Source organism: Wickerhamiella sorbophila (assembly GCF_002251995.1).
Source record: "Wickerhamiella sorbophila strain DS02 chromosome Unknown contig1, whole genome shotgun sequence".
NCBI classification, from domain to species: Eukaryota; Fungi; Ascomycota; class Dipodascomycetes; order Dipodascales; family Trichomonascaceae; genus Wickerhamiella; species Wickerhamiella sorbophila.
In genome coordinates, this window is record NW_020193984.1 from 1,522,652 (window position 1) to 1,537,670 (window position 15,019).

At 50.8% G+C, this 15,019-nt stretch overlaps 11 protein-coding genes across 11 annotated transcripts; 6 read left to right on the plus strand and 5 right to left on the minus strand.

The window, feature by feature from the left end:
- Positions 1-356: 356 nt before the first annotated feature.
- Positions 357-3,125, plus strand: B9G98_00927 (MAP-ous protein 1; the record flags this gene model as incomplete). Its single annotated transcript, XM_024807485.1, has 1 exon — positions 357-3,125. The coding sequence occupies one exon, from the start codon at positions 357-359 to the stop codon at positions 3,123-3,125; it is 2,769 nt and encodes a 922-aa protein (XP_024663253.1).
- A 44-nt stretch (positions 3,126-3,169) lies between these two features.
- B9G98_00928 (60S ribosomal protein L5) lies at positions 3,170-4,057 on the minus strand (the record flags this gene model as incomplete). Its single annotated transcript, XM_024807486.1, has 1 exon — positions 3,170-4,057. One exon carries the CDS (start codon positions 4,055-4,057, stop codon positions 3,170-3,172), a length of 888 nt encoding a protein of 295 aa, XP_024663254.1.
- Positions 4,058-4,326: 269 nt separating this feature from the next.
- B9G98_00929 (hypothetical protein) lies at positions 4,327-5,463 on the minus strand (the record flags this gene model as incomplete). The annotated part of the gene is made up of 1 exon (XM_024807487.1): positions 4,327-5,463. One exon carries the CDS (start codon positions 5,461-5,463, stop codon positions 4,327-4,329), a length of 1,137 nt encoding a protein of 378 aa, XP_024663255.1.
- Positions 5,464-5,648: 185 nt separating this feature from the next.
- Positions 5,649-6,338, minus strand: B9G98_00930 (Putative glutamine amidotransferase-like protein C13C5.04; the record flags this gene model as incomplete). The annotated part of the gene is made up of 1 exon (XM_024807488.1): positions 5,649-6,338. The coding sequence occupies one exon, from the start codon at positions 6,336-6,338 to the stop codon at positions 5,649-5,651; it is 690 nt and encodes a 229-aa protein (XP_024663256.1).
- Positions 6,339-6,637: 299 nt separating this feature from the next.
- On the plus strand, positions 6,638-7,222 carry B9G98_00931 (hypothetical protein; the record flags this gene model as incomplete). The annotated part of the gene is made up of 1 exon (XM_024807489.1): positions 6,638-7,222. One exon carries the CDS (start codon positions 6,638-6,640, stop codon positions 7,220-7,222), a length of 585 nt encoding a protein of 194 aa, XP_024663257.1.
- Positions 7,223-7,251: 29 nt separating this feature from the next.
- B9G98_00932 (Cytochrome c oxidase assembly protein COX11, mitochondrial) lies at positions 7,252-8,034 on the minus strand (the record flags this gene model as incomplete). Its single annotated transcript, XM_024807490.1, has 1 exon — positions 7,252-8,034. The coding sequence occupies one exon, from the start codon at positions 8,032-8,034 to the stop codon at positions 7,252-7,254; it is 783 nt and encodes a 260-aa protein (XP_024663258.1).
- A 244-nt stretch (positions 8,035-8,278) lies between these two features.
- B9G98_00933 (Regulator of drug sensitivity 2) lies at positions 8,279-9,439 on the plus strand (the record flags this gene model as incomplete). The annotated part of the gene is made up of 1 exon (XM_024807491.1): positions 8,279-9,439. One exon carries the CDS (start codon positions 8,279-8,281, stop codon positions 9,437-9,439), a length of 1,161 nt encoding a protein of 386 aa, XP_024663259.1.
- A 13-nt stretch (positions 9,440-9,452) lies between these two features.
- Positions 9,453-10,436, minus strand: B9G98_00934 (Putative ribosome biogenesis protein C8F11.04; the record flags this gene model as incomplete). Its single annotated transcript, XM_024807492.1, has 1 exon — positions 9,453-10,436. The coding sequence occupies one exon, from the start codon at positions 10,434-10,436 to the stop codon at positions 9,453-9,455; it is 984 nt and encodes a 327-aa protein (XP_024663260.1).
- Positions 10,437-10,567: 131 nt separating this feature from the next.
- Positions 10,568-10,921, plus strand: B9G98_00935 (Transcription elongation factor 1; the record flags this gene model as incomplete). Its single annotated transcript, XM_024807493.1, has 2 exons — positions 10,568-10,570; positions 10,616-10,921. The coding sequence occupies 2 exons, from the start codon at positions 10,568-10,570 to the stop codon at positions 10,919-10,921; spliced, it is 309 nt and encodes a 102-aa protein (XP_024663261.1).
- Positions 10,922-11,024: 103 nt separating this feature from the next.
- Positions 11,025-13,115, plus strand: B9G98_00936 (hypothetical protein; the record flags this gene model as incomplete). Its single annotated transcript, XM_024807494.1, has 1 exon — positions 11,025-13,115. One exon carries the CDS (start codon positions 11,025-11,027, stop codon positions 13,113-13,115), a length of 2,091 nt encoding a protein of 696 aa, XP_024663262.1.
- A 97-nt stretch (positions 13,116-13,212) lies between these two features.
- On the plus strand, positions 13,213-14,982 carry B9G98_00937 (ATP-dependent DNA helicase pfh1; the record flags this gene model as incomplete). The annotated part of the gene is made up of 1 exon (XM_024807495.1): positions 13,213-14,982. One exon carries the CDS (start codon positions 13,213-13,215, stop codon positions 14,980-14,982), a length of 1,770 nt encoding a protein of 589 aa, XP_024663263.1.
- Positions 14,983-15,019: the final 37 nt, after the last annotated feature.

A 15,019-nucleotide genomic window follows, 5' to 3' on the forward strand; every position in this document is an offset into this window, starting at 1 on the left:
AGGGCACCGCCCACGGACAATCCGTGGGGGTCCGACATATCTCAAAGTTGCAAAAAAAAAACCTCGGGAAAATCTTGTTTGCCTGCTGCTGTTGAAACTGCCCGTATTACAGCCGCTGGGGCCAGTTTATGCCGCCGAGGCTTTTTGCCCAAACCGGAGAGAGAAAACAACGCTCTTACATAAGGAGTGACCACTTGCTAAAAGCATCCCGCCCCATCCTCTACCCCACCAGTTAAACTCTGAGTCTGATCCCACTCACCAGCGGACTGAATACGATTCCCCCCACCAACTTTTGCATCTGTGATCAGGTCGATTTATCCCTTTACAAGATCACCTTTCAATAGCTACCGTTCTCAATGCCTAGACAAGAACGTGCCGAAAGCATCACTAACGGTCAGCTCGCCGAGAACGTCACTTCGGCCCCAATCAGTCGTACGCAGTCTTTACCAACTGCACGATTCCGTCCCAATGCTGCAACTCCTGCAAGAGCCGTGGATGATATCACTGGGTACCGCCGCAAATCATGGTTCCGAAACCTCGGTCACAAGCTCGGGTTTGAGCGAGATAGGCATGCATCTCCCTCCTCGCCCCCGCCGCCTACACTTGACCCGCCGGGCAAACCAAGACCCATCGAGAAAAGTTCGTCTGTGCAGGAAGATTTCCTAAAGTTCAAAAATCCCTTCGATGCGGCAAATAGTGACATCCTGGTTCCTGCATCCCCAGAGTCGTCCACTGGCAGTTTCAAGGACAGGTTCAGGCGCCTTTCCAAAACTTCAACCGAACACCGTGACCGCAGAGCCTCCAGCAGCGCCAGCGCTTGTGTTGATAAAACCTTTGCCAAACGTGGATCGATCACGAGCATGAGTAAATCCAGTACAACCTGTCCGGTCCCAGAGCTCGCTCCACTCATGATCAAACACGTGGGGTTCTCGGCACAGGTGTTTTCAAAAGACCCCCCTCAAATCATCCCTCCTTTGAACCCTCATCAGGGCAATGTCGAGTTCCTTCCCGACGGCAAACTTGTCGTAACGCCGTCTGAACGCTTCCAAGAGTTGGGGCTTTGTCGCTACTTGGATTCCAATCATAGCGAGGTCGCTCAAAAGGCAACAATTCAAGCGGCTGATAATGCATCTCGACTGCACGGCCAGCTCACTGGTAAGACTCGCGGCGGCTTTTTCAGTAAAGTCACTGGTGAAAACCAAACCATGCATAAAGCAGAAGAATCAGAATGGGACCGTGAGCTGCTGGATGCGACAGTAAAATGTCCAGTCCCCAATAACCCTCGAAATAGCAGCTATGGTGCGGGAGAAAAACTCGCATCATCAGACGAGGAAGAAGAAGTCAAATCGGATGCTGATGAACAGGATTTGTCTCCTGAGAAAATCTACACACGTTGTTGTCATTTACGAGAGATTATGCCCATCAAAAGTATGTTGCGACAACTGAAGGATGCCCGCGCTCCGATCACAAGCCTGCGAATCTGCAATACCAAGCCTACTATGATTGAGATTCTTGCGTTCAGTGATTTTGTTACTATTGTGCCAGTGATAAGCGTCAACTTACAGAATCTCGTGATCACCAGTGAAATGTTACGCATCATTTTGTGTGGACTTGAGCGGTCCAAGAAGCTTGGTAGGATCAATCTCAGCAATACAAAACTTGATGAGCTTGGATGGAAATACCTCTGTGTGTTTATGCTTCGTACCACGTCCCTCACTGCTCTCAGTCTGGAGGTTGATTTTTCAGAAAAAAAATCGAGTATCCCAGAGTTTAATCGCCGTGATATGGACTGGTCTTTGTTCGACAGAGTCCTCAAAGCTCGTCCGGGAGTCGAACTCATGGATCTTGAGGGCACCAAGATTCCCACAAAATATCTCAAGCTACTTCTGGAAGATGGGTTTAAGAACGGACGTGCTCTCAGTGTGTCCCGCAACAACTTGACCCATGACGATATAGCAGCCATCAGGGCCTGGGCTGCCGCCGAGGGTTCCCGAGTCGAAGGATTGGATCTCAGCCATAACGATTTAAGCCAAGAGTGGGATACAGTGCGCGATTTGCTGTATAACCCACAGATTGCGCGGTTGGAACTGAATGGTACGAAATTGAACCGCCCTGCCACGGGCAATCCATTCGCAACAAAGCTGATTAGCCAGCGACTCGAAAGCCTTGATCTCAGCGACAACCCCCAGATGTTCCCTAGGGATCTGCCCCACCTCGTTGAGTCACTGCCTGCCTTCCGGCATTTGACGCGCCTCAGTCTTAACCGGTGTGGCATTACGCACGATGTGATGGTTTCACTTTGCGAAGCAATCTCACATTGTCACAAACTATCGTATCTTTCGTTGAAGGATAACGGATCGTGGACAGAGACTAGCGCAGCGGCTCTGTGTGTAGCTGTGCGAATGAGTCGCAGTCTAGTTACCGTGGAGGCCGATTTCAATGACTGGTCAGAGCCTCATCGGGGCAAGCTCACAAAGTACTGCATCGAAAACCTCGAACGGAGTACTTCAGGGGCTCTCAATGGCCAGATAGAAGAGACGTTTACGGGAGAAAAGGATGTCGATGAGTTCAAGCGGGATATCAATTCATTGACTCTGCACCTGCGGGAGAACCCCAAAATGAATGTTGATCAAAAGTCTATCGACAGGGTCGTATCTCTACGCACCAAAGTGCGCGAACAGTTGGCTCAGTTGTTGGAGAAAAAAACTTACAACACCTTGACAGTGTCGGAGCGCGAGAAACTTATCAGCCTGTATTACTACGATGGATCACTTGACCGGTTGATCAAGGAATGTGCTGTTTACTCTGGCCTAGTTCGTGAAGAGGACGACAAGACAGGAGACGACCTGGTCACTCCGGTCGATTCACTCCGGCCATCGTTAAGTCGTCGGTCATCGGTGTCCTCGCTGCTGAGTCTCAAAAAGCAGGAACATGAAGAGGGTGAGTTCCATAAAATCAACACCTTCCTGGCCCAGAACCCGGATATTCTGAACGAAAAGGACCTCGATCTTACTGGCGAAACCCTTCGCAAGGCCCTGATAGAAAAAAGCAGTGGCCATGCGGAAACACTCCTCTCCCAGCTGCAGAAGCTGCATGCGCTAGATCTCGAGAAGATCTTGGACTAATATTTATAGAAGAAGCAATTCAAACAACTGATTACATATTTTTTTTACTCCTGAGCAACCAAAGTGGCGATCTTGGCAGCAATGCGCTCCTTGCGCTCGGCGTTGGTGAGCTTGGTCTTCTTGTACTTGAGACCCTCGGCCTTGTAAGCCTCCTTGTTCTTGTCGGTGGGCTTGGCAGCGGGGTCGGCACGAATGGCCTCGTGAGCGTTAGAGAAAACGTCCTCAATGGTATCGGGCTCAACGCCGTCCTCGAGGTAAGAGTTGAAGAGTTGGCGGTAGCGCTCCTCATCATCATCAGCAAGCTCCTCCATGTACTCGGCGACGTGGCCACCGACAATGTACTTCTGGAGAACCTCGGCGTCGAGCTCCTCGGACTCGATATCCCAACCAGGGAAACACTTGGGGGAGTGGGGGACGTAGAGACCACCGTCAGAGGCACCCTTGAGAACACCAAAGACCTTGGCACCGCAGGTAGTGCGAGCAAGACCAACGTCCAAGAAGACCTTGAAGGGACGGGGGCCGTCCTCGACAGCCTCAGTGAGGGAGAACTCACCAGAGTGCTCCTCGTCACCTTGGTAGGTCTCGTCCAGGCCGAGCTTCTGGAGAACACGGCGGGCGATCAACAAGCCAACGGCGTAGGCAGAAGACCAGTTGGTGAGACCGTGCTTGACACCGTAGCGGGGCAGCTCGTGGGCGTAAGCAGCGGCGAGAACAACGTCACCGGTGATCTGGGAAGAAACGATCTGGGCAACGATGTCCTTCTGGGTGAAACGGACAACCAACCGGTACTTGGGAGAGTTGTACTTGGCCTTGTGCTGGGTGACCAAACGCTTGCGGGCGTAGTAGTCGGTCTTACCCTCGCGACGACGACGGAAAGGAGTCTGGAAACGGGAGTGGTACGCAGCGGACTTCTGGGTCTTATGGAAAGGCATTGCGATAGAGTCGATGTTCCCCGGCACCTAATTTTTGAGTAAGACACTGAAAATTGATTTGGGACAATATGAGCCCTAAACCCTAAGTTGAACCAGGGGCCGTTGCTTACTTAAACTCGACTTTTATATTTCACCTTTAGGATACTCTGATTTCTGTTCACCAAAAACGTACGTATGATGATCAACATGGTCCGTGTTGCTGAGGAGGATTAAGACCCCTTCAAATGCTTATTACCATTTTACCTGACGCTAACTAGTCCGTTTCTTATCTATCTTCTCGTCGTAGACTTAACTCTTTGTATTAATCCTCGTTGAGGTAGATCCTCCATTGACGTGCTCTTCAGCTGCCCGACCAAAGACTTGGGATCGATTCCGGGACGCGCAAGCGCCAGGTCTGGTGAATTACTTTGAGCACGCATCTGGTAGGCTCGCGCGTCGTACCTCTGACCTAGCATTCCAGTGGGTGCTATACGTGCATCATGATCAAAGTCTAGTGCCATCATTAATGGTTTGCGCAGAGAACTTGCCCGCGATAGAACCGCTGGAGTCGATTCTCGGCTGGTGCTGCCTGACGGAGGACCCGACACAAGGTTCACTGAATTGGAGGACATGATTAACCCATGTGGATGTTCAATGGCTGTTGACCTCAGTGTGTAAACAACGTTTCGGAGCACCGAGTAGTCTGGGTCCGAGTCGAGGCTAATAAATACAATGCTGTCACTTGAGTCGATAAAGTAACTGCGGGGGAGACAGGACCGCAAGGCGAATGTGTGCTTTGCCGGCCCAACGTTCTTTGTGAGCTCGTAGATGTCAATCGTAGAGATCTGTAGCGTTCTCGAGTACTTGAGCTGCGAGTTTGTGTGCGATCTCTGCGTGATGGACACTGTGCCGTTACGGAGATTCAGTAGACACAACGACCACTCGCTGGGCGACATCGAGCGCGATCGCGGTACAGAGAAATGAACAATCAGGTTCCTAAGCTCGGGAGGGCTTTTGAGCATATCCCGTCTAGGAATCAGCGATGCAAGCGAGTGTACATCGTACCGCACGTCACCCAGCGACGTCTCAAAGCAGTACCTGGAGCCAGAGTCCAGCCTCCAGGTGTCCATAACAGCCTTGACTTTCTCAATCAGTCTAACCGGGCGCCGCACTTGGTTTGCTACTTCCCAAATAATCACGTCGTTGGACCCTCCCATCTCGTGGCGATGCTGGGCCAGCAATTTGTCCATCATATTCGCCACTGTCGCATCCAGGTCAAGAACTATTTTCACCGGCTGCGTCGGAAGGTCAACGGGAACCGTCAATTTGGCAGGTGCAGCCGCTGGGCTCCGAGCTGGTCCCGGCGAGCTTGCCGCGGAGTCGGCTGGAGCAACGATCGGTCGTTCCGACCTCTTTTCTGTGCCCATCCGAATAAGTAACGAAGGCGGTGCCCCATTTGACTGGCGGTTTCTGTATCTGCCAGGGAGTTGACTCATTTAAAGCCGCGCTAGTTGATCCTCGCTCGTGATGCTTGTTTTGATAATGTAAGATCCATGCAATGCCTCGCAAAAAGCACGGACCGGGCAGGCGATTCTACACGTATGGTTAAGAATTAAAACTCGCCATTGATAAAGCGAACTATATCTTTGTTTAGTGCGGGCCCGTCGTTACGATTTCCGGATCGAGCAAGCACATCTTCCAGCCGATCACCCTCGAAGCGGGTTTTCGAGATGGACTCAATAAAGTATTGCGTGTATTCAGGGTGTCCTTGGAAACATAGGAGGCTGTTTGGTCTATAGAAGCCTTGAATAGGACAGACACCATTCTTGGCTAACAGCTCCGTTTCCTGAGGAAGCTCGAATACTTGGTCCTTGTGCAGCTGGATGAGCTGGAGCTTGTCGGAGGGCACATTTTTGAGTAGACTACGACCGGCTGGTGTGAGGTCCATTGGACAGACGCTCACTTCCCAATCGGCAGCGCGGCCGACGGGCGCGCCCAGAGCCCTGCCGACAATTTGGTGGCCAAAGCAGATTCCAACGACCCGGCATTTCCCAATAATAGACTTTGTGTAGTCGGTGAGTTTTACAACCCACGGCACATCGCTCCAGGCATCGCTTTTGGATCCAGTGATCAACACGGCATCAGACGACGTCAGCTGCTCAATCGGGGGATACTCTTGGGCCTCAAAAACATCATAGTATTTGCATTCGCCCCGGTAGCCAGCGGCCCGCATGCGGTTCTCGAAAATGGTTCCATAGTGGCCTTCTTTCTCCATAAACGCCGGGATGACCGTATCGGCCATCAATATGTAAAGCATGTAATCAAACCAGCAGGACGAAGCCGCGGGGCCATATGAAAGGCTGCTGAGCGGGCGGCAGGGTCTGTACAGAAGCTATTTGACAAAATTACACATTGAGCGCGCCCAAACATTCTAAACCAATAACCTTTCATGGGGCAGCCAAGCACCGCCGTGGAGTGCCGTGCCCGCTAAGCCCTGCTTAGCTTATCGGACGCAGGAAGAAAAAGCGAAAAAGAGGCATATTTGACTACCCCACTGACTGTTTACATCCACAATTTCTGCCGGACGAGCGCTTTGCGACCATGTCAAGCAACACGCTTTTAATTTGCAATGCCTCCACCGAGGAATTGGCGGCCATTGCCAACCAGCTCACGGAGAGTCGCACCAGCAACCAGCTGGCTCAAGCTGTCCATCTCAAGTCTTTTGCGCGCGTGCTGGCGATTTTCGCCACGGCAACAGCAGCTACTCATGAAATGAGCCGCCTCAAGCACCAGTATCCTGATTCGACGGTTGTTTTCGGCGAGTATACCAACCTTCATGCCCAGCCCAAGTACCTGGCCTTGCCGGATGCCGGAACGCTGTGGTTTACGAGCCCCCCATTAAGCCCCGAAGAGACATGGGAGCAGACCATGGAGGAGGAGCCCAACAAGCAGTCGCACTCTGATGCTGATTTCACCAGAACGCTGGCGGCGGCTCTGCAAAAGGTTCGCGACCATGCAGCTGTCATGCACGACCCCGAGACCACCCACTCATGCACTATTTACCAAAGCCCTACAGAGTCGCTACCAAACATCAAAATCGACTGGGAAAACTGTGAAGCTCCAAGCCTGGCGTCCCACAAAGAGTATCCGCACACGACGATGCCGGCAATGGATCAAATAGATTAATTTATGTACAAAAAAACTGGAGAGCTAGATCACGCCCCAGGAGCGGCTGTTTCTTCGACCACGGGGCCTATGCGGCCCAGATCCGACAGCTTTTTGGCCATGTCCTCGGACTCGAGCGACTTGAAGAATGTGTAGTGGAGGACGATGTCGTTGGTGTGGGACATGGCCGGGTCACGGGCGTAGTCTGGATCGATAAAAAAGAACACGGGCATGTCGATCTCTTCGCCAGGCAGCAGCAGCTGCTCGTCGAAACAGAAGCATTGGATTTTCGAAAAGTACGCAGCAGCCCGGTCGGGAACCACCGTGTATGTTGCGATGCCGATCAGCGGCTCGTCGCTGAGATTCTTGGCCTTGTAGAACGCAAGGGCAGTCTCACCGGGAAGAACCTGGACCTCGCGCTGCTCAGGCTTGAATGTCCAGGGCAGCTGCGGCGACACTTCAGAGGAGAACTTGATCGAAATCCGCTGGCTGCGGTCAACTGGTTGCATGCGGTCCGCGCTGAACTTTGTATAGTCGGTGATTGGGGTGCCACCGAAACCAGTGCGTGAGCAGAGGGCACGATATAGAGGCACAGAGGCGTATGCTAGAGTCGTAAACCAAATAACGATGCCCGAGCTGTACAGAACAAGCGTCAGGGTATCCTTTCGCTTCTGGGCTTTCTTGAGATCCAGCAACTTGAAGTACTCATCTGCAGTCAGTCGCCGCTTGGGTCCAGAGGGACCGGCAGCTCCTGTGGAATTAAAACGGAATTTATTCCACCACTGTACAGGTTGACGGGGTTTGCATGCTCGTTTAAATGCGAGGCTAAACATGGAAGCAGACAGATAGATTGGCTGACCAATGCTTATAGGGCCTCGCTGATTTCGGCCGCCAGGGGTCCCAGGTTTGGGTATTACGGGCGCATTGCGGAAGCTTGTGGGGGGTTGGCGGTTTATTGACAGCCAGCTGGGGTTCTATCGCCTAGCCAATGTTTCGTTCCAGCACCTGTCCCCCCGCTTAACTACTCCTGCTTTCATCTAGCATGACCGCGGCCTCTCTGGAGCTTTGACTAAGACCATGGCCGAAAAGACAAAACCTCGAAAGCGCAAAGTGGACCTTGCGTGTGTCTATTGTAGGCGCTCTCATATGACGTGCGACGACCAGCGACCCTGCTCGCGCTGCCTAAAACGAGGTATTGGGCATTTGTGTCACGACGAAGTCAGATCTCGTCGCAGCTCGACTGAGCCGTCAGGCGTCGAGCCATCTGGGGCCCCGCAACAAGAGTCGGGGAACCAATACCCGGACAATCCAGGAGCCGAGAACTCGGGCCTGGAATACAACACCATTAATGACTTTATGACTATGATCAACGACGACGCTCTGTTTCTACAATACGACTTGGGATCTCCCTATGCGGTCAAGACAGAACAGCAGCATGCCGTGCCAATGCAAGTTGACCCGGCTTCCCAGCATTTGACGCCCATGAAAAACGAAGCAGGGCTAGCTCTCAATGCTCAGGTGCAGGCAATGGACTTGCACTCTACCCCGCAATTGCAGTTTTCGCAGCAAAAGCCCAGCGATAGCCCTGCAGTTGACCAGTTCATGTTAACCGCAGCCGACCCAGAACACACAAGTGCCGAGGGCCGTTTGAAGCAGGTCATTTCAGCAAAACACAAGGCCGGGTTGATGAGACCGTACAACTATGCCGACGGCTACGATCGACTGAGGGTATATATGGACAGCTATATGAACGCACAATCAAAGCAGAGAATCCTCGATTCTTTAAGCGTCGTCAGACCGGCCTTTCGTGCTGTCGCAAAGTCGCTCAACGACATTGATCTTGTAAAAGTCGAAGAGAACTTTGAGCGGATGCTGCTCAATTACGACTGGATGTTCTCGGCCACTGCAATGCCGGCATGTCTATGGAGACGTACAGGAGAGATTTATCGCGGGAATAGAGAGTTTGCAGAGCTTGTCGAGTGCAGTGTAGACGATCTCCGAGATGGGCGGCTGACGATCTATGAGCTGATGACCGAGGAGTCTACGGTCAGTTACTGGGAAAAATATGCCAACGTTGCGTTCAGTTCTGAGCAGAAAGCCGTCCTGACGTCCTGTAATATTCGCACAAGAGACGGCCGTAAACGCCGACTGTGTAGTTTTAGTTTCACTATTCGGCGGGACTGGTATAACATTCCTAGTTGCATAGTGGGGAATTTTATACCCATTCCGCAGAGATAAACCTATATAATATTTACTCGGAGTTTTCCTCTTCCTCGGCGTCCTCGTTGGCTTCTTCATCACCCTCTTCACCAGCGGCAGCGGCACCCTTGCGCTTACGACGCTTCTGTTCCCGGTTGTACTCTTTGATCTCGTCTTCGTCAACAACCTCCTTGAGCAGCTCATCCAGGTGCTGCTCCTCAGCCTTGCGTTTGGCAGACTCGCTCTCGTCGTTATCTTCCAAGGCACCAATGTCGGCTTCATCATAGATCTTCTCAGTGTAATAAATGGGGAGGGCAGGACTCTGTGACGTCTTGATGGAAAGGGTGCGAATACCGGCCATGCTCTCATCAAGAACATTTTCAACCAAATAATCAACAACGGCCTTGACGTTCTCAGCAACATGCTTGGGTTTGGAATCAGTCAAACCAACCCGGATGAGAACTAACGTGGACCCGGGCTTGAGGAAAACAGTAGACTCAAGAACCTGCTCGATCTCTTTTTGTGCCAGATCACGATCAATTTTGTCTCCCTGGCGGACGGAAACAGTAATGGGGGTTTTAACCTGGGATCCGTAGAAGGATTTGCCCAAGACAGTAGGCAACGAAGGAGCGACTTCTGGCTCGGTCAAAAACAAATCAAAGTCATTTTTGAGGGCACGACGAGCCTCGTAGCGCTTAAATTTGCCCTTGAGCTTCGACAGACCAACCACCCGGTCAACAATCTTCGGTCCGTTTTCACCAGCATACAAAGCATCCTTATAAGCCCGCTGAGGATCACGGCTAAACAAGCAAATGCGAGGCTTTTCGTTCTCCGGCCACACGCTATGGGGCACTTTGATCAGTTTAGGACGCAGGTTCTTCTGCTCTGAAAAATAGCGCTTGGCAGTCACTACGAGGTACAACGGCTCAGCATCGCTGTCTTCAAACAGCTGGGATTTCTCTGAAGTCTCCTTGGATTTATCTTTAAGATACTTTTGCAAGGCTTTAGTCGCCTCAATTACCTTTTTGTTATCCATTGAAAAAAGGTCCTTGCAGGAAAAAAAAAAAGATTACCAAAGCGATCGAGCTCCCTTAGTTTTTTTTTTTTCTTTTGACAATTAAGATCCTTTCACGTAAGCAAGAAGGTTACCAGGATAACCACTACTAAATGGTAAGTTAGATGATGGCTGGTCCAGCGACAGTATTAACGCTTTAGGGTAAAAGAAAGAAGAGCTCTCGTGGTCCCCAGAAAAAACTGAAACAAGTTCTCCCCACCACATTCACCTGTCTCTTTTGCAACCACGAGGACTCGGTGGTTTGTGTTATGGACAAGCGACTAGGAATTGGAACTCTGAACTGCAAGGTGTGTGGCCAGAATTTTCAGGCGTCAATTAATGCACTTTCGGCACCGATTGATGTCTACACAGACTGGTTTGATGCATGCGAAGCAGTCGCCGCTAAGAAAGACGATGCCGGCGAGGACGATATCGACAATTTGTCCGACGCCGACGAAGATTTTTGATTGTGCTATTATTATTGTAATTTCTATAGTTTCATACACACACTGGGGGTTGTATACTCAAAGGCCCTGTCCGCTGCTCGACTCTCTCCATCCGATCTTACTCATGAGCCGGCTCGTGAGTCGAGTATCGCTCAGGCCAAGAATACGAATATGGCCAATACAAAGGGCGCTGTTCCACCAGAAAATGCCAGTATACTCAGTGGCAGACCGAATAAAAAGTATGCTGCCCCAGGTCATTCCCGGAGAGCCTGTTTTCGCAACAGAGACCGGGCCCTCCCCGATCAGCATCCAGGAGATTTCGTGTGAACAAGAGGCTGAAACTGTGAGCCAAGCCAAAAGGGTTGCCCAGAAAGGCGATATCAAGCACGCATGTGAGCTGATACTTGCCACTGTGCCGTTTAATCAAATCTTATCTGTATTTGTTGACGAGATCGTGCCAGTGCTGAAAATTTCGACGTCCCTCGATTCCCCACAAAGCATTCCGTTGTATAATTTGGTGCTAGTTTTGCAAGCTATGGGACATGGACCGCTTGCATCTCAGCTTTTGATGGAGCTTGATGCAGATATTGAACAGATTTTATCGGACCTGCAGCTAGCGGAAATCCTTCAGGAAGTCACCCCAAACCTGCAGATAGTCGATGAATTTTTTTGGAGCTCAACTCAAATGCATTTCCCGCAAATTCTATACAACCAACAAGTATCATTGTGGCTTCGAGCCATAGTTATGGCCCACGTGAGTCGGGGTGGTAGAGCGTATTTTGAAACGACCCTCCAAAGGTACGGAAAACATTTTCAATCTAACGAAGCGATGAACCTGATTTTAAAGTCTAATCCACATGCATACAGCTCATTGAGCTCTTATTTATTGAACGGCGAACATTCTAATTCTCTTGCGGGACTTATTGACGCTATCGACAGCTCAAAACAGCTGCACAATTTATGGAAAAAGTTAAAGCCAGCACCGGATCACTCAGTTGTAGGGCATGTGCTGCGCAAGGCCATCCATCTGAACGCAAGTTACACAATTCCAAGTATTGTTCGATACACCAGCGACACTAATCTGTTGACCAAAGCCCTGGTAGCTACAGCGTGGTCGCAAAAATTACCTCCCAAGAACGACGACAGAGCTTTGACAACCGCCTGGGATGTCCAATCCGAGCAGGTTACTCGGGTTGTTGATAATTTAGGCGAAACCGTCGTCGACCAGGTCGTCGCTCAGAGCGTCAAGTCTATTAGCAACTCGGAATCTCCCGGACGAGTATTATGGGCTCTACTACTTGGCATTGAAAAATCAAAACTGTCGAAATCTCACAGCTTCCCGGCCGTGGTGGTCCGACAGTTTTCGCGGGCCCTAATGCAACGGCCGCTCCTGGAACAGCTGAGATTCATGACGCTTGATCTAGTCACCTCTGCGGGCATTTCTCAGCTTCTAAAGTCCCACGTCTCTAAAATGATCTACTATCGCCGCTTGCATAAACTTCCGCCCCTAAGTTTAGAACAGGACGAAAACGTGAAGCTCATGTTGGCAGGTATGATTGTGATGTCAGAAAAAATGAGCCCCGACCACAACGACGGCATTCATCTTATCAGGGTGGTTAAAGAGCTTTTTGAAAACTGGGACCCCAAAGTTGCTGCCAAACTGGTCGAGGACTTGAACGACCGTCACAGGCCATCTAGCGAGGTAGCTATGGCCACGATGGGGCTGCTGCTAAAGCACGGTAACGTTGCTTTGACAGTCCAGCTTATGCGTGAATTGGGCCCGGATAAGCTTGAACCTCCGCAATTGCACCAAATTTTGGTGAGAGTAGGTCGTGAGCTTCCTATTGTCATTGTCCCACTGGTATCTTGGTTGATTCGAACCCATAAGGCGTTCATTCCTCCGTCCGTTATTCGCAAGCTGATTGTCTGTTTGAACAAAACTACTCAAATGTCCTATTCTCAGCGATTTACCAGGACTACTCGGTTACTTAGCATCCTGCGGGGCCTTGGTGTCGGCCCCGGTGCTGTTGCCGCGGCTGCTATGGTTGACGCCATGATCAAAGCTGCCGAAGAGTCTGGCAGAGGGAGTCGCCGCAGACTGCAATGGGCTCTAGACATTTGCCAGCGCGAAGGAGTCCCGGAGGAAAAGGTCAAGCATTGGCTGGCCAAAGTCGTCGAAATGAGATCAAGTGGTAAAGGATACTGGGCGAAATAAATTGCATCCGTTTTTTCTTGAATTTGGAAAAAACACTACCGTAGGTTCTATAGACAATATCACGCCTGCTGGTTTTCTAGATCTTGCCGGCTTACATATGAAGGCGACGCGTAAAGACTCCAGTCAAAAGCCGCTTAGCGCGTTTTTTGGCGGATCAAAAGAAAATGTGAAGCTCAAAACAGTTGAAAACAAGGCTTGTGTTGTGGTTAAACCTGCTGTGCCCGCAGAATTGCAAGTTGAGAGGGCCCAGCGGCAGCCATCGTGGTGGTCTCGGACGTCTAATTTCAGCCAAACCACCGCCAACTCCGGATCTCGCAAAAGAGAAGTCTCACAGTTCGTATCACAGCCAGCAAAACGTCCTGCCCCGTGGTCGGGAGTTGCAGTTCAGTCTGTACCCCGCCAAAATAGCCCTTCTTTAAGTGGTCAGAAAAAACTGAGCGAGGAACAGTTGAAAGTCTTGAACCGCATTCTCAATGGCAAAAGCGTTTTCTTTACCGGAGCTGCTGGCACGGGAAAATCATATTTGTTGCATTCAATTGTGGAATCGCTGCGCCGCCGCCTGAGTGGTGATCAAGTTGCCATAACTGCTACCACGGGGTTAGCTGCACTCAATGTCGGTGGCCAAACGATTCATCGATGGGGTGGACTGGGATTAGGACGTGACAATGTGTCTAAATTGGCACTGGGTATTCAAAAGCGCAACGATGTGCTGAGAAGATGGCGAAACTGCCGAGTATTAATTATTGACGAGGTCTCGATGCTTGAAGCTGAGTTATTTGAGAAAATGGAAGAGCTTGCTCGAGTATTAAGAAAAGACACAAGACCGTTTGGTGGCATTCAAGTTGTGATAACAGGCGATTTTTTCCAACTGCCTCCAGTCGGTCGGAATCGCGCGGTGAAACTATGCTTCGAGTCGAGTAAATGGCAAGAGGTCATCCAGGAGCAAATGCTGCTACGGAAAGTGTTCAGACAAGAGGACCAACGATTGATTGATATGCTCAATTGCATGCGAGTTGGCAAATTGACGCCAGAAGTGCTCGCGAACTTTGCCAAACTTAACCGAGCAGTGTGCTACGAAGACGGGCTTGAGCCCACCCAGCTATATCCACGAAGAGAGCAAGTTGACAATGCCAATCGCGCTCGCATGCAAAATATCAAAGGCCGGGAGTTTGTGTTCAAGGCAGAGGACTCTGGCACGTTCGATGCAGCGATCAATGCCAAGCTGCTGGAAAATATCATGGCGCCAGAGAAGCTGGTCCTGAAAGTAGGCGCCCAGGTTCTGCTAATCTCCAATATCGCAAACGACTTGGTGAATGGCAGTCGCGGTCGTGTCAAGACATTTGTCCACGAAGAGAAACACCCCCAGCTCCGCACGCTCGTGCAAAAGGCTCCGCCCGTGCTGGACATCTATAACCGCATGTTGGAGAACAACGGCACGATCGATGTGAAAATGGACGAGGACATGAGAGTGTTTCTAAGCGAAGAAGAACGCGCACAGCTACTCGAAATATATACACTGGAACCAAGAATGCCCGTCGTGGACTTTGGGGTCACCAACTGGTTCACTCTGCTCACCCCGATCGAGTACGCGATCAAGGGCCCTCCTCCCCACAGCGTCGTCACTGCAGCACGGCACCAAATACCCGTTATTTTATCATGGGCACTGTCTATTCACAAGGCTCAAGGTCAGACATTGGATCGGCTAGTCGTGGACCTAAGCAACGTGTTTGAGAAGGGGCAAGCGTATGTAGCAGTGTCACGAGCAACCAGCTACGATCGGCTCCAGGTGATCGGATTTAAAGAGTCAATGGTTCAGGTCGACCCTCGGGTGTCCGAGTTCTACAGCCAGCTCGAAACCAACATTTAGCATATTTCCTAATCTACCTTCCTAAACGAGACAGCCC